The sequence below is a fragment of the Arvicola amphibius genome, chromosome 1 (genome assembly GCF_903992535.2).
Source record: "Arvicola amphibius chromosome 1, mArvAmp1.2, whole genome shotgun sequence".
Lineage (NCBI taxonomy): Eukaryota > Metazoa > Chordata > Mammalia > Rodentia > Cricetidae > Arvicola > Arvicola amphibius.
Window position 1 is genome coordinate 16,916,868 of NC_052047.1, and position 16,041 is coordinate 16,932,908.

Sequence of the window (16,041 nt, forward strand, 5' to 3'; positions counted from 1 at the left end):
TCAGGGTTCTCCACCAATCACCATTTAATAAGGTTTAAATGAAATACTTTAGAATTCTGAAACTAAGTGCTTTTGCTTAGAGAAAGAAGCAGTGTCACATTTCCTGGGCATAATGATGTCAGGCTAGTAAGAGAAATTCCATAATGCCTAAGACAGCTAAGTGCTGGACCACCAAGCGCTGAGAGTCAGACTTGCTGTGATATCATTAATAGTATTTCTAAGTCACGGAGACAGTTGATACATTTTATTTCAGTAAGAATGGAAGCAAGAAGGGACCTACACTATTTCTAGCCACTTGTATTTATTAATACATGCTTAGTGCTCCTGGTACCTTCACTGTGGAAGGGTAGTAAGTGTTTTAGCATCAAGGTAGCTATGGGGACAAAGCTGGAAAGCTTGTGCAGACACAAAGTAGCAGCTATCTCAAGGTCGTCAGGGCTCTTGGAAACGCCAGGCGTTGTGCACTTTGTTTCCAGGCATCAGTGGCTGCTGAGTGTCTGGGGACATGGTAATATCCACGGTTGCTTCTCCATCACCCAGGGGTGTGGTAGCATCAGCTCCATAGGTTTCATAAACTTCTGCTAATTCGGGGGTGATCAGTGGGTCAGCAGCTGCAGGGGTGACCCCAAAGAGTTCCTGCCTTTGGCCTCCAGGACCCCTTGCCATGCTGGGAATGTCATTGGGGAAAGCAAGGAGTCCTGCATGGGCACCAGGTGCCATTTGTGAAAGGAGAGCTGGGTTTTCCCGGTTGCCTGGGTTGGCCTCTTGCAGCGGAGAGCCTTCTGGACCCTCTCCCTTCTCAGGGCCTTTGGTTACGGATACCGGAGAATCTACTTCCACAGTGAAGTCTCCGCCTTTGGGTGAATTGGGATTCAGTCCCCTAAGGGTTTGCCTGAAGCCTCCAAATCCTGGGAACAGAGTTCCATAGGCCATGGGACTTCCTCTTCCTCCCTGAAAAATAAATATCCATTGATGATACAATTATTGTGTGTTACGAATTCCATGTAATTATACATGATATGTTCCCTGAGAAGCTACAGAACCTAGTGGAGCAGGGGGGTGGCTGACTGCCTAGTGAAAGCACACTTCTTACAGAAACCCTCTTTGAAATATAGTGGAGAGGATTCTGTTCTTATCTGGGTTGGGGGAAGCTGCTTCCAGGAATGGCTGGTAGAGACTCTGCCATCTTAACATTAAGAAAACACTAAGTAAAAGTCTGCCTTTTCCTTCTATTGTTGAGAGGGTTTGTGCCCAGTCTTCCTGTAACTTGTTATGACTGTTCCATGGATATCCCTGGGAGGTTCTTCTCTTCTGTTCTGTTCTCTTCTGTTCTGTTCTCTTCTGTTCTGTTCTCATCTGTTATGTTCTCTTCTGTTCTGTTCTCTTCTCTTCTGTTCTGTTCTCTTCTCTCTCTTTCTTTCCCTTCCTTCCTTCCTTCCTTCCTTCCTTCCTTCCTTCCTTCCTTCCTTCCTTCCCTCCCTTCCTTTTTTCCTTCCTTCCTTTTAAGGAAAATGGAGGAGCAGTGGATCTGGGGGAGAGGAGTGGTGGTAAGGTGAAGACTGGGAGGAGTGGAAACTGGGTGGGATATAATATATGAGAGAATACTAATAAAAAAACCAGTAAGCAGCTGAAAAGGGCTGATCTGTAACTGCCTTGGTTGAGGAGGAGTGTTCTGGAGGATCTTGCCCATGGTAGTTTTCAGTATCCCTCAAATACAGCTCTATGTGTGTTTTTTTATAACATTTATTTATGTATTTTATATCCTGGCCACAGTTTCTTTTCCCTTTTCTCCTCCCAGTCCCTCTTATACCCCACTCTGTCTCCACCCTCCTCCCCAATCCACTTCTCCTCCATTTCATTTAGAAAAGGCCAGGTCTCCCATGAATGTCAACAAAGCATGGCATATCAAATTTCAGTAAGACTAAGCACCTTCTCATGTATCAAGGCTGGGCAAGATGACCCAGTATGAGGAGTAGGATTCTTTGTATGAGTTTGACTCTTCTGCTTCACCATGGATCTCTCCCTCCCTCCCTCCCTTCCTCCCTCCCTCCCTCCCTCCCTCCCTCCCTCCCTCCCTCCCTACCATTCTCCCTCCATCCTCTTCTCCTTTGCCCTTTCCCTCCAGTTCTCTTCTCCCTCTCAGACCCTTTCCTTTCCTTCCCCCTCTATTCCCTCCTCCTCTCCCTTCCCTCCTCTCTTCATCTTCTCTCTCTTTCCCCTTCCCTCTCTCTTCCTCTCCTTCCCTTTTCTTCCCCTCTCCCACCTCTTTCTCCCCTCTTTCCTTTTTTCCTACTCTCTCCCTTCCCTTCTTTCCCCTCCTGTTCTGTTCCTTCCTTCTCTTTTCCTTAAATTAAAAAAAAAAACAAACTATAAGAAAATATTTATTTCTCTGGAGGAAACATTTCTTCTGTGGATGTATTCTAGAATTTTAAACTTAACATGTTTCTTTTGCTACCATGACCATGGGAATCAAAATCTAGGACTATTCATATTTGAGCAGAGCTGTGCGATTTCTTCACTGTTTTGACTCATTTGAAATCTCACCTTTAGTTTTCCCACTGTCTTACTGTGTTTTTTATAAACAATTAAAAAATCTTTTGAGAATGAGACAAAATATAATTAGATTCACTAATAAGATGGTAATTAGTATTTATCTTGGAGATTTAATTTTAACTGGTTGTGTTGGTAGTATATAAATAAAATCCCCTTCCATCCACTCTCCGTGGCTTTCATATCATCTCATCTAAAGCTGGCTCTGTCACGCCCTGGCCTGGGCCATCTGACTTTCCTTCATCTTTCCCTTTAATAACATGGTCATTTGCCCTTATCCCTTGTATCTGACATCGTCCACATGGTACCTGTCATTAGACCGCTAAGCTCCATAGCATGTTGTATGTATCCGGCACACAGAAGGCACTAAGAAATGGTCAGATGGCAGTCTTCTTTAGTGATAGCATGTGTACATGTGCTAATTGGTGGGACATCTCATTGACAATGACTTGTTAACTTGATATGGTTTTAGTTTCATTTGCATCCTAATACATGCAACTAGTAGACAGTTCTGAGAGAAAAGGTCAAATTATGTGAGGTTATTGATCTCAAATCTGAAAATTTTAACATGCACTAGCAACAAAATGGTAGGCTCTCATTGACTTAAAATAATATATTCTTACTGGCTTAATATGCTTTGTAATTATCAAAACTTAAATTCAAAATTTTCCCTTTTTGTTTTCTTAATTTTAAGGGCTGAAATACTTTTGAACTTATTTTGGAGACACTAGCCCTAAAGGCATGGGATGTTTGTATGAAGCACACGTTTTTGTTTTTGTTTTTTGACTCTGAAGTATCTGCAGCTAATTGTATTGACCTCTTTTTGAGTAGAGGTGACATACAAGGAGTGGGACAAAACCCTAGGCCCAGAAATGGCCAACAGTCAGTACAAATGGTTAGAAAATGTGATGAAAAACAAGTATTTTTGAGACAGAGTCTGTGCAGTCAAGTCTGACCTTGATCTCTTGATCCTCCTGCCTCCACGTCCCAAGTACTGGGATTCTTTCTATGCATCATCACCATTCTCAGCTCTGTAATGTTTTAAATATGTTTTTTAAAAATGTATTTATTTATTATGTATATAGTATTCTCTCTGCAGGCAAGAAGAGGGAGACCGATCAAATTACAGATGTTTGTGAGCCACCATATGGCTGCTGGGAATTGAACTCAGGACCTCTGGAAGAGCAGCCAGAACTCTTAACCTCTGAGCCATCTCTCCAGCTCCATTTTAAATCTTTTGATACTGCTTCGTAGTCAAGCTTTCAGTTCTGGAGTAGAACAACCCGAGTCTAGTGATTTTACAGGTACTTTTGTGTCATTGCCTCTTGTAGGCAGAGGTCTGTAGCTGTCTTTCTGGACCATTGCTTTAAGAAGAGTTAGAAGGTAGTACTCACAGGCATTTCTTCTGAACTCATGAAGCCAATTCTAGCAGGAGCATTCTGTTGAAAAAGAAACAATGCACCACTTTATGAACTACAAGTCCTTATGACTTTCCTATCTACCCAAGACAAAGTAAAAACAAACAAACAAACAAACAAACTAGTATTCCCCTAAGACTTAGTAGTGCTGTGTCCACAGGCAGAGAGCTGAGTTGTTATTAAGTAAATAGAGCCAATCTGACAGATTTAAAATGAACTTTTTCTTTAATGCCATTATGTGTGTCTGTCTAGAATTATGCAAATAGAGAAGTGTGCCATCTTACCATTTAAATCATAAATGTAGATATTTAGGGATATTTATTTGGAATAGTTTGTGTTAGGTACGAATTCTATGATTTTTAGCTCTTAAGATGATATCTAATTGATGCTCTTTTACAGAAGATGAACTTACCAATTGGTTCGCTCCATAAGACATGTAAAACATTCCTGGGTAAAACTAAGCAGAACAAAATAGTTATATAAAAAAGTGAATCTTCCCAAGATAGATCTTTTAAGTAAGTTTCAAACACAGAAGTAGAAGTAGGAGACAGAGACTTACAGCTGATGGTTTATTGTGTGCCATTGGTCCCCGAGATATGGAACGGGCTATCTGGAACACCTTTAACAGGTAGAAATCACAGTAGTTGATCAACACAGGCAAATATCCACTGCAACCACTTTTAAGAGCTCCAGGAATATATTTTTTGATTGATCAGTGTGAAAATTAGTACTTAATGGTTAATAAAAAGAAACTCAGAAATATTCCACATACATAGGTAAATAAGAAAATAAAAAATTCATCTAAGCTTTTTAAGATATAGAGATACTTTTTCTCTATGACAGTATCTCATTGAGATCTGTACTTACTGTGGGAAACTGTGGATCAGCAAAGTCCATTAGTGGGACCTGTATCATGAAGAAGTAGTGAAACTATCAGTCAAAACAGACAAATGGATTACTCACTTACCTTGTTTGTAATTACAGTAAAGGAGTCTAAAATGTTTCTCTGTTTTACCCTGTTTAAGTCTTGGGATGACCTATGCCTTCACAACTGGCTTTTTGACATGTCTCAAGTGAACCTGTAAGGAACATGTCTATCACGGATTTGCTGCACGTTGAAGAGTAAATAGTAATGAGTGTTGGAATTAGCACATACTTGAGTGGTTTGAAGTCTGGTACTGCCACTTAGTTTTAGTGTAATCCTTGGAGAATTTTGTAGCTTCTAAAAATTTGTTTTCTTAAGTATGTTTGTTTGTTTGTTTATTGTTTTTCTGAGGCAGGGTTTGTTTCTCTGTGGAGCCCTGGCTATCCTGGAACTTGCTCTATAGACCAGGTTAGTCTTAAACTCAGAGATCCTTTTACCTCTGCCTCTGGAGTGTTGGGATTAAAGTTGTGCTTCAAGCCCGGCATCATCTGAGGTTTAAAAAGGTTCATAATATTTATCTTTTTAGGGTTGTAGTCAGGGTGATAGGAGGGAATTAAATGCCTGCTACATAGCTGCATGGCACCTTTCTTTTTCTGTCCATTGTTCTTTTCTTTACATCATTACAAGGGAATCTTGCACACCTGTATTTTATCTGCAGAGATATAATAATCCAATATTCTTTTTGTTATGGAGAGGAAACAATTACTGTGCTAAGTATTATCAACACTGAAAAACCCAAGGTAGTGAGCCTGGACGTCTCTGGACTGTCTTATTCCGAAGAGAAGGTTCTATCAGGATGTTTAGAGATGCAGATCTTTTGGAATCTGTGCCATTGCTGATAGCAAGAATTAGAAATGGATATATATGTCTAATGAAAGAATATTAACAAAGTATTCATCTTTTAGTGTTTTAGGCCCAAGAGATATGAGTATTTAATTCTGTCCTTTCAGTTAATTTTCTTTTGGTTGTGTTCATGGGTGATCCTGATCTGCTGTCTGAGAGTTACCTCAGGTGTTGGTGTGTTCTCTGCTGGCACGTCCTGCGGCTGCTCGTCTGCTGCTGTCAGTTCTCCTTCCTGCAAGGGCAGCTGTCCAGGGTGCATTGGAGGCTGAGGCCCTGGCTTCTGAGGTGTGACCTGGACACCAGTTGCTGCGGTGGGCTGGAGGAAGGGTTTCAGTCCTGGCTGGTGAGGCTGCAGGGATGGCTGTGATGGGAGAGGTGGGGGATGCACAGGCAAAGAATATTCATACTGTAGAGAAATTTGAAAAGAATGTCAGAAAGAGATGGTTCATTGAACCATGGTGCCTAGAATTTCTACAGCAAAGTGCTTGGATGTTTGCTGTTTGGAAGGGAGTAGTCTCGAAGCAGAGTTTATGCAGGAGGTGGAGGCAGCGCACTTGGGAAAGTTTTAAGTGTACTTACCCCTCTTGCTTTGATGGGACCATTGTTTCTTGGGGTGCAGAAATCTATGTGTCTGAACTTTCTGGTAGAATGACTCATTTTTCTCCTCTGGGTAACCACCACTATCTGTATATCTTTATTTCACCATTTTCTTACTAGATTATAGAATTTGTCACAAACTTCTCCCTAAGTCAACTGACAGAGAACAATATCTTATCTTTATTCCCCCTGTATTAATATGGCTACTAATAAGTGCTCAGTGTATATGGGTATGTGCTTAATATATTTTGTGGCTTAATAAAAGGATAAATTATTTTAAAATACTCAAACTTTTTTTTTTATCATAAATGTACTTTGGAAACAACCAAGTAAGAGACGACCACTGATAACGTAATTTCTGTGGTCAGTGTGGCCTTGTAGATAATGCTGATATGGAAGTCCACGTAATTTTAAAACTAACTGTTGAACTGCCATGTGATTTTTTGCATGTTTTTTGGAAATTATTTGTGATTGGATACATATTAATTATAAGTTAATTACTAGAACTGGTTTGGAAGTCTCATACTATCTTGGCTCTGCTTCTGTCTTCAACCATTGCCCATGCATCAGCTCCCATAGCATTCATTACTACTATCTCAATTAACACCTTAAATCTGTCCCATCACGAGCCTGTGAGCCATTCTAAAATGCCCTTATTTTTTATTCCCAAGCCACAGTTTGGACGATATTCTTATTAGGAACCTAGTAAATAACAGTTGACAGATTGATATATTTATCGATTTCTCTTATGGTGTTGTCATTCAGGATGGTTATTGTCATTTGGAATTAGTCTTTAGGTAATTATTTAGGAAATTTTGATTAAAATGTATATTGTCCAGTGTATAATATGTTTTTATTTCTGAGGTTTTTTATTGTTACTGATGTCTTTACTGTAGATCTCTTACTTCAGAGGCTATTTGAAATAAAAATGCAAATTTGTTTTAAAATTGAAAAATTTCCTGAGTAACAGCAATTATAGAAGTTTATTTATTTGGTACTAGGGGACAGTTTTTTATTTATTACTAATTTGTATCTGTTGCTAGTAGGTATCAATTTCAGGAAGAGAAGTAGGAAAAGATCTTGAAGCTTGGAGTTTGAACGCATGAATACAATTAGCTTACCTGTTGGGTTTCATGTTCTGTTGGTCTTATCCATGGAAAAGAGCTATGCGGTGGGAGAAGACCATGCAGCCATAAAGTGTTAAGTGCTTTCCCGAAGCCGAGTCTGGAATACTGACAGGAAGGAGGAAAGCATACATATGCTTCAGTATTAGGAGACAGGAACAAGAAGAAAAGTGATACTGCTTGATATAAAATGGATAAATCAATTTTCCCTTCCAACAAAGTTAAATTATGTTCTGGGTCAAGTCACAATGTACCATATTCTTGGTTCAGATTTAGCAATTGGGGATTTGTGTTTGGGGCCATTTAACAAAATTATTAGTGTAAGAAATGGTTTTGTCTTCCTCAAGGAAATTCACTGCATGCATTCTGATGGTTGATTTTTTTGGTGTTTTGAGACAGGATTATAGTACACCAGTTACTAGATTGGTCTTGAACTTGCAGTCTTTCTGCTTCAGTCTTCTGAGTGCTGGACACAGTGTTTTTACTTTCCTTTGCCTTCACATATCACGGGTACTCTAGTTCATCTTTTCACACTGACTGTGTAGCCCAGGCTGGCTCAGAACACACAGCATTCTTCCTGCTGTAGTCTCCTGCCATTGGGGTTGCAGGAGTGAGGCCCATGCGTGGCTATCACACTTTGTTTTGTTTTTGTCTTTTTAAATCATTCATTTTATTCTCTTAATATTTAGGTATTGTCAATTAATAAACAAATGTTATCAATTACTGTGCCGTTGCTGTCACAGCCTCCAGTCATGAATATTCATAATAAATATTTGAAAATAAAGTTTCATGAAGATTTCATTCATCTCGAATAGTTACCTGAGAAAGCGCATTGAGTCCCTGCAAGCTCCCCAACTGTCTCATTGTCTATAAAAAAAAAAGGTGGGTTAGTGTTCTAACATATATTAGATGTCCATATAACACAATTGATTTCTTATGATGTTTAACATTATCAAAACAAATCTTGGGGTAGGTCAACTTCATAAACCTAAAGTAGACATAAATTATCACGGAAAGAAAGAAATGTAGACTATAGCTTTGCTGTTGACATGGTCAGTCTGTGAAAATATTGTGCTTGCTTTTGCCATTCATTACATGAGAAAATACTAGTTAATTGGGTGTCAAACTGAGATATAGGAAAATAGCTCATTCAATAGCACATTCAATACAAGAACATTTATGAGAATGTTGATTTATCAACTTTTTTTCTCATTTAAATTATTTTAATTTATTTATTTTACAAAATCAGCCTGAAAAAGAATTTGGAAAAACAGGCAATACAAATAGACTCTCACTTCTTCCCCCCAGCCAAAAAGAACCTCAATATAACAGATATTAAACGTTGTAAGAGGTGGTATCTAGGTAGACTGCCAAGAATGCAATTGTTTCTATAGAAAGTAAATTCCATTTGTTTTTGAGACTGGGTCTCCATGTAGAGCCCAGGTTGGTCTCCGACTCATGATCCCCCTCCTTGCCCCAGTCTTCCTGTTTATTGGGATTACAGGTGAACTCTACATCCCTGGCCTAGAGTCACCTTTTAAAAGAGAAAAGAATAATGTTGCTTGCATTGAATTTGAGCTTAAACATGAGGGAGAACCTCAATGAAGTTAGCTTTCCTTGAAAAATAACTATCTGGCCCGTATATGTACTGATTGCTCTCAGATGACACAGTTAACTCTGAAAGATTGTGATACCTTCTATCTCACAGGTACTTTCTGTTAGCTTCCTCATTATAAAGCCTTCCTGGTTTACTGTGTTTTTCTAAACTAATGTTAATGCTACTGATAGGAACGTTCTTAACAGCTAAACTTTGTGCAAGTATGCTTGTGTCATGAGAGCTTTATTGTCTAAGATATATGCAGCAGAGCTAAAGGAAAGCTCTTTCCAACTACAGAATAATGTGTTTCAACCGCAATAATAGTTAATGTACATACATTAAGGATTAATTACTAGTGTTGCTTTGATTCCCATATACATGACCTAAAACTTAAAATATCTCAGAGTTTAAAACCGAAGTGGTATTCATAAGATAAAATTGTAATGAATACCATTAATTATTTAGAAATTCTCAGAATGACAGCCAAAGATTTCTGGACTAGGAAGAGTGATAAACAATATATCATATCTACATATAATCAGAGACATGCTAGTATAGACATTTTATATATAAGATTAATATATAAAATATAATATATAAAATAACATACCTCAAGGCTCAAACTAGCCATGCCAGGAGGTGCCATGTTTGGAGCCCCAGGTTGTTGAGGAAATGCCTAAATAGAAATAAGAATGATCTTGAGATCTTTGCTAAGAAACTTCTCCAAATGCATGTTTGTAGTAGGAGGTCACTGATGAATGGAACTTCTAACAGAGAAGCTACCGTATTGGTTTATTACTCAGATGATTTGGTTTTTCAAACAGAATGAAAAATTCAAGTCATCTGGACAAATTGTTATAGTTAGTAATTTTGCTCCCACAATTTTTTTGTGTTTATCATAATACTGTGTTGCTCTTAAAGGAAACTGATTTACAATGAGAAATACATAAAAAGACAAAACATAACAGTCCTTTTAGTCTTAAATATGATTACATGTAAAAGCAAAAGAGATACATAAGCTGAATTTTCTTGTGCTGAATGTCTGTGCTTTTGACTATGGGATATGGTATGAGGTTATGCATTGAGAAAAGTTATGTGACCTTTTCTTGCCTCCCATTCAAAAGGCCTCTGTGCTATTATTTATTGATTATTCATGGATCTGTGTTTAAACTTTTAGGTCATGGTCTGGATATATGGCTCAGTAGTTAAGAGCACCTGTTGTTTTTCCAGAAGACCTGGGTTTGGTTTCCAGCATCCATGTCAGATGGCTCACAACCATCTGTAATGCTAGCTCTAGGAGATTTGATGCCTCTGATCTCTTCAGGCACCTACACTCATGTGCGCGCGCGCGCACTCACACACACACACACACACACACACACACACACTGACATAAACAGAAATAATAAAATTATATCTTTACTCTTTTGGATTATACAATGGGTATTTTTCTACAAATAGAAAATATTCCAGTACCAAGTACTCTGCTATTGTAAAGCATAAGTATATTTAAAAGTAGCTTTCTAAAAATATAAAATATTTCTCTAAGCATTTTTAATTTTTTCATATATTAATATGCACCAATACCAATGTCCAAGGGTGGGTAGAGATGGGAAGAGTAGAATTAGAGAAACTAGATTTTTAAGTTTAAAGTTTTTTAAAAAATTATTTACTTATTTATTTTATGGGATTTAGCTCAGGATGGCCTTGAACTTGTTATGTAGCTAAGGCTGGCTTCTAATTCACAATATTCCCAGCTTCCTATTTTCTTGATCAATTCTGCGCTACCTTACCTGCCAGGAAATAGGATTTTGAGAATTTTGATTTCATGGATATTCTCATTTACCTAGTAGTGAGACTGTAATTTTTTCCTTTTTTCATTTATACCACAAGTACCTTTTTGTCTGACTGCCCATTAATATCACATATATGGAACATTGGGATCCTTTTCCTTCATTAATAAGAGGCTTCCATTCTGCACCATTTCAGTTTTTAACTTTTACATACAAGTACAACCCTACTTTCTGAGTTACGGTGCAAATTTTTCCAAATACTTCATTTTGGCTGTATGTTAAAGGAAAGCCTCTAAAATAGGCAGTAAACACTTTTGATAGAGAAACAAATGAATTTGTGAAGACAAGGAAAGAGATTCTGCCTGCCTGTGTGCAGCGTGGGTACCAGAAGATGTTCAGAATTTGGGGATATTCTGAGAGCAGAGCCACCTTCACCCTTATTTTTAAGTGTCCTAATTCTACATTTTGGAGAGCTCTAACTACAGGACAAAGTAGTTTGCTTATACCTGCTCCAAGTCATGAATTGAAGAGGAACATTATTTACATGGAGATAAATAGACAGAGATACATTTCCGGTGGGGAATTAAAAGCAGAAACATCTGCTCTGATGGGTAGACACTTGGCAAACAAGTAATTTCCCCCACTCCTCGGTGTGACTCTGAGCTACTCACATGTGAATCACTCTATATGGAAAGAGTGCCAATGTTTTAGGTTGTTACTGGATGGCTGAAGCCGACCCCAGTGTCAGTTATCATACAACACCAGGTTCGGTAGTCCCCTCGATTTTCCTTTCATTTAGAAATTCCTGTTGCATGGTAGAATTACTAAATCTGCCAACTAATTACTAGCTTTAAATGAAACTACGTGCTTTAATTTTATAACCTTGTAATTTGGCTAATATAAAGAGACATATATACTTTTCCCCCTAAGGGATTTTTTCTGTTTTATTTCAATTTCATTTGATAGCAAGGAACTTGATAATAAAATAGCATAATGAGAACTATGATAATTTAGTCTGCTAACTTTTCAAAGAGTGAAAGGAGACATAGAAATTGTCTTTGAAATATTCTAAAATATTGTTTGGAGTAGAAAAATTGTATTTGCCTTATTTCTTTTAGAGGATAAGGCTGATGTCTGGCCACTGAAATTTGGGATTCACCAGGAGCTACACAGTGTATTATATCAAGTGGGTTGGTGCCTGGACCCTCAGACTGTCTCCCCAAGATTTCTTTAGTCAGTCAGACTCGGGAGCCTGAGAGATCCCCTGGGACAGACTTACCGGCACCGCCAGGCTCATTTTCACTAGGGACAGGAACAGAATCAGGCCCTTCATTTTGAAAAGTGGAATCTAAAACACAGTTGGGTTAGAAAATTACATCAGGTAGAATTGCATTCATAATGGTCGATATATATTTCTAAGAGTGAGTGTCTGTTCTTCTAAAGACAATCAGGTAAAAAAGCAAATAAACAATAAACAACAACAAACTACAAAGCAAAGTGTTGCTAAGCAAGTGGTTCCTGGGGTGAAATGATGAACAGTTAAAATACGTAGCTGAGTGCTTATCTTTATGAAGCTACAATCTAAATGAGCATTTTGGAGCAACCTCCAGGAATATTCTTTAAGTGCTATTCATAAAATGGGTCTAACAACCACCGTTCACAGAATTTTATTCTTTGTTTAAACTCAGATAAAATTTGAAATCCATTTAAAATACAATCTAATAATACAGAACCATTTCAACACTTACAGCTTTCAAGTTAAAGTTGAGTGTATTTATCCCCTTTGATATTAGTGATTTTTCTTCCTAAGATGAATAATCTTATTACAAAAATAATATTTTGTAAGTTCAAAAGGCCCTTTACTTGGGCACATCTGATTAGCACATGTGGTCATCCTCCAGACTTTTATACATTAGACAACTTCACTAATAGTCACAAACATTTTTAAAAAGTTGTACAAATAAGTTTATTTTCTTAGCTGAATGGTATTATTGAACATTCTAGCAGTTGAAATAGACTGTTATGCAGCATCTTTTAATAAATGAAGACAAATTTTCTTTGTAAAGGTTATCTGGAGAGAGGAAAAGAGAATTTACAGCAGATATATGGAAATGAGAAAATCGCATTTTACCTTAGATGCTGACATTCACTGTGCTCTCAGGCCTGATGATGCCAATCAAAATAGTTCTAAGAAAGTAAATTAATTTTTTTTCTGGACTGTGCCTGGGGCTCTCTCTGTGTCTCTCATTCCGGAAAGATCAGAAACCTTTATTTAAAGCACCAATCCACCAATCAAAGTGAAGCAAATGCAGGAAAAAAAATTGTGCTCCTGCAATTAGCCCACACCCTTTTATTGCATGTGAGAACACTGGGCCTGTAGGGTCTCGTTATTTTAAATTGTAACTCAGCCCCTGTATTTATTCAGAGAACTCGATTGCAGGGGAGACAGTGAGGGGATAATGGACATCGGCTTTGAAGACAATCATTTTGGTGAGCTTGGGGAAATATATGTAAAATAGGTAGAAAACAAGCCATTATCTGTTTTGTGCAAGTGTTTATCTATAGATAAAGCTAGTGACCTAATGCCAGCATTCTCAAGAATTTGACCCTCATGTTTCTTATGGTAAAAGTAGTTTCCCACCCCCACCCCACCAACACATATACCCTGGAGTGAAACACTAAAATACCTTCTAGAGCTTAAAAGGAAAGATGAAAATGTTAACTAGATGCTGAAAAATTTATGAATTTTCCCCCTCTCGGAATTTCCTAGATATTTTCATCTGAGGATAATTGGCTAGAGATAACCATTTTAAAAAAAGAAATTTAAATTGATTCCTCTGCAAGAATTACAGAAAATCTTTGGTGCATATTCTTTTCTGGGAGAGGAAGAAAATTTAGAATATTCTCCTGGAACCAAGCAGATCTAAAGTCAACTCTGCCTTAATCTTTATTCAGCTGGTTACTTGATACATCAATATCAAACAAGATTAGCAAGTTGTTTGTGGGTCACTTAAAAGGTAAGCACCAACATGGATAAGAATGATATGGATATAGGTAGAGCACCACCTGTTTCAATTTTTTTTTGCCCTCTTAGTCTTCCCAAAGGTATGATTTTATAATATGGGATAACCATCTGAGACTAGTTTCTGAAGAAGGGATGACTCAGTATACACTTTAGGAAAGTAGAGATTGTGCCAATTATAGGGAACATTGAGGAAGCTGGTATTTTGGGAGAACGACACCTTCATATCCAACTGCAGACCTAATAGCTTCAAATAATGTTATATGAGAAACTCAATACTGCTTCCTGAAGACATGGGTTGTTAAGTGAAACCCTCAGTGCTTGACATGGGGTACCTCCTCATGAGTTACTATTAAGGGAGGCCTCAGAAAGCTGCAAACATCCTAGACTATTGTCATTACTCTTATTTGTCTATAGATAGTAAGATTACATTGCTGAAGACCACCAGGTGTTTTGGTTGTAGGACATAGGTCAGTCTCAAGCTGACAAGGAATCTTCCTCTCTGTTGTCTAGTTTTCTTGGAGCTAAAAAGTGGTATTCAGACTTCCAAATGGAAAAGAAGACACTAATGATCTTACCAAAACTGGACCCCACATGCTACAATACCGACTGCCAGGCAAGATGTGCTCCCTGCTGCAACAGTGGCCTGACTGCAGTGGGACCACCAACTACTTTAAGACTGGATTTAAAGCCTTGTTAATAGTAGGTAATTCTTACATAGGTCTGTAAAACTAGGAGTCATTTTTCTAAATTGTCTAAATTTCTGCTGTCAGATGGCCTTTGAAATATTAATGTGAATACTTATAGATATGGGATGTTTTAACCTTTGACAGGAATGTTTATTTAATTAATGCAGAGTTGCACTGGTAAAAGTGCTAAGAATAAGTAACTGGGATGCTGTAGGAAAGAGTCACTTGTTTGTTCCTTAGTGCTCAGCCCCGAAATAATCATACAAAAACTATTATTTAAAACACTGCTTGGGCCATTAGCTTTAGCTTATTATTTGCTAACTATTACATCTTAATTTAACACATTGCCATTAATCTGTGCATCACCATGATGTCATGGCCTGCCAGCATAGTTTCACATTTCTGTCTCTGGTGGTGGCTCCATGGCTTCTTTAAACTCTGCCTTCCTTCTCACAGCATTCAGTTTAGTTTTTCCTGACCTAACTAAGTTCTACCTTGCTATCAGCCAGGCCAGTTTCTTTATTCATTAACCATTAAAAGCAACACATAGACAGAAGGACCTCCCACATCATTTCCCCCTTTCTGTTTAAATAAACAGGAAGGCTTTAACTTTAACATAGTAAAATTACATATAACAATACAGGTATCAAGCAAGAATTATAGTTACAATATTTATATCTACTTAATTTCTTTATTACAACTAAGGAAAACTATAACTATCAATTCTTCAACTCCATCAAAGACTCCAGAGAGATATAATAGTGCCTAAGTCAACAGGAAGTGCATTGTAAGCAACTTCCAAAACTCTAGAATTGACAGAGACATCTCACTGCCTGGACAGTCACACAAAGTTATTAAAACATTTAAATGTCATATTCTGAAGGTCTCTGAAAAATCTGAAGAATACCTATCTAACTGAGATATATTTCTATATATCTATAAAATCTAACTAACATGACTAGAGGCTTGACTGTTATAGATGATTTTCTATTAACCTATATTTCTTAATTATACACTACATTTTTAAATGAGCTGCACAAATACAATACCTTAGTCAAGAACAGAAATATACATATACACATATAACAAAATTGTCCTTAAATTTATTTATTTATTTTAAAAATATTTATTTATTTATTTATTTATTAATTATGTATACAATATTCTTTCTGCGTGTATGCCTGAAGGCCAGAAGAGGGTACCAGATCTTATTACAGATGGTTGTGAGCCACCACGTGGTTGCTGGGAATTGAACTCAGGACCTTTGGAAGAGCAGGCAATGCTCTTAACTGCCGAGCCATCTCTCCAGCCCCTTAAATTTATATCAATAAACCAAGATCCATACCTGGTGTGGGACAATTCTGTATTCTGTGAATTATGTTTTAAATAAACTCTGATTGGTTAGTAGCCAGGCAGGAAGTATAGGTGGGACAACCAGGCAGGAAGTAGAGGTGGGGCAATAAGAACAGGAGAATGCTGGGTG

The 16,041-nt window shown here is 37.7% G+C and overlaps 1 protein-coding gene across 2 annotated transcripts; it reads right to left on the bottom strand.

Annotated features, from left to right (window-relative positions):
* Positions 1 to 432: 432 nt before the first annotated feature.
* On the bottom strand, positions 433 to 12,993 carry Ambn (ameloblastin). 2 transcript variants are annotated; one of them, XM_038349848.1, is made up of 11 exons: positions 12,979 to 12,993; positions 12,127 to 12,195; positions 9,665 to 9,730; positions 8,277 to 8,324; positions 7,455 to 7,565; positions 5,900 to 6,097; positions 4,836 to 4,874; positions 4,528 to 4,587; positions 4,381 to 4,425; positions 3,945 to 3,989; positions 433 to 951 (listed from the first exon to the last, which is right to left on the bottom strand). In XM_038349848.1, the coding sequence occupies exons 1-11, from the start codon at positions 12,991 to 12,993 to the stop codon at positions 433 to 435; spliced, it is 1,215 nt and encodes a 404-aa protein (XP_038205776.1). The 2 variants fall into 2 exon arrangements, with proteins under 2 accessions (XP_038205776.1, XP_038205768.1); XM_038349840.1 differs by having other exon boundaries at positions 5,900 to 6,142.
* Positions 12,994 to 16,041: the final 3,048 nt, after the last annotated feature.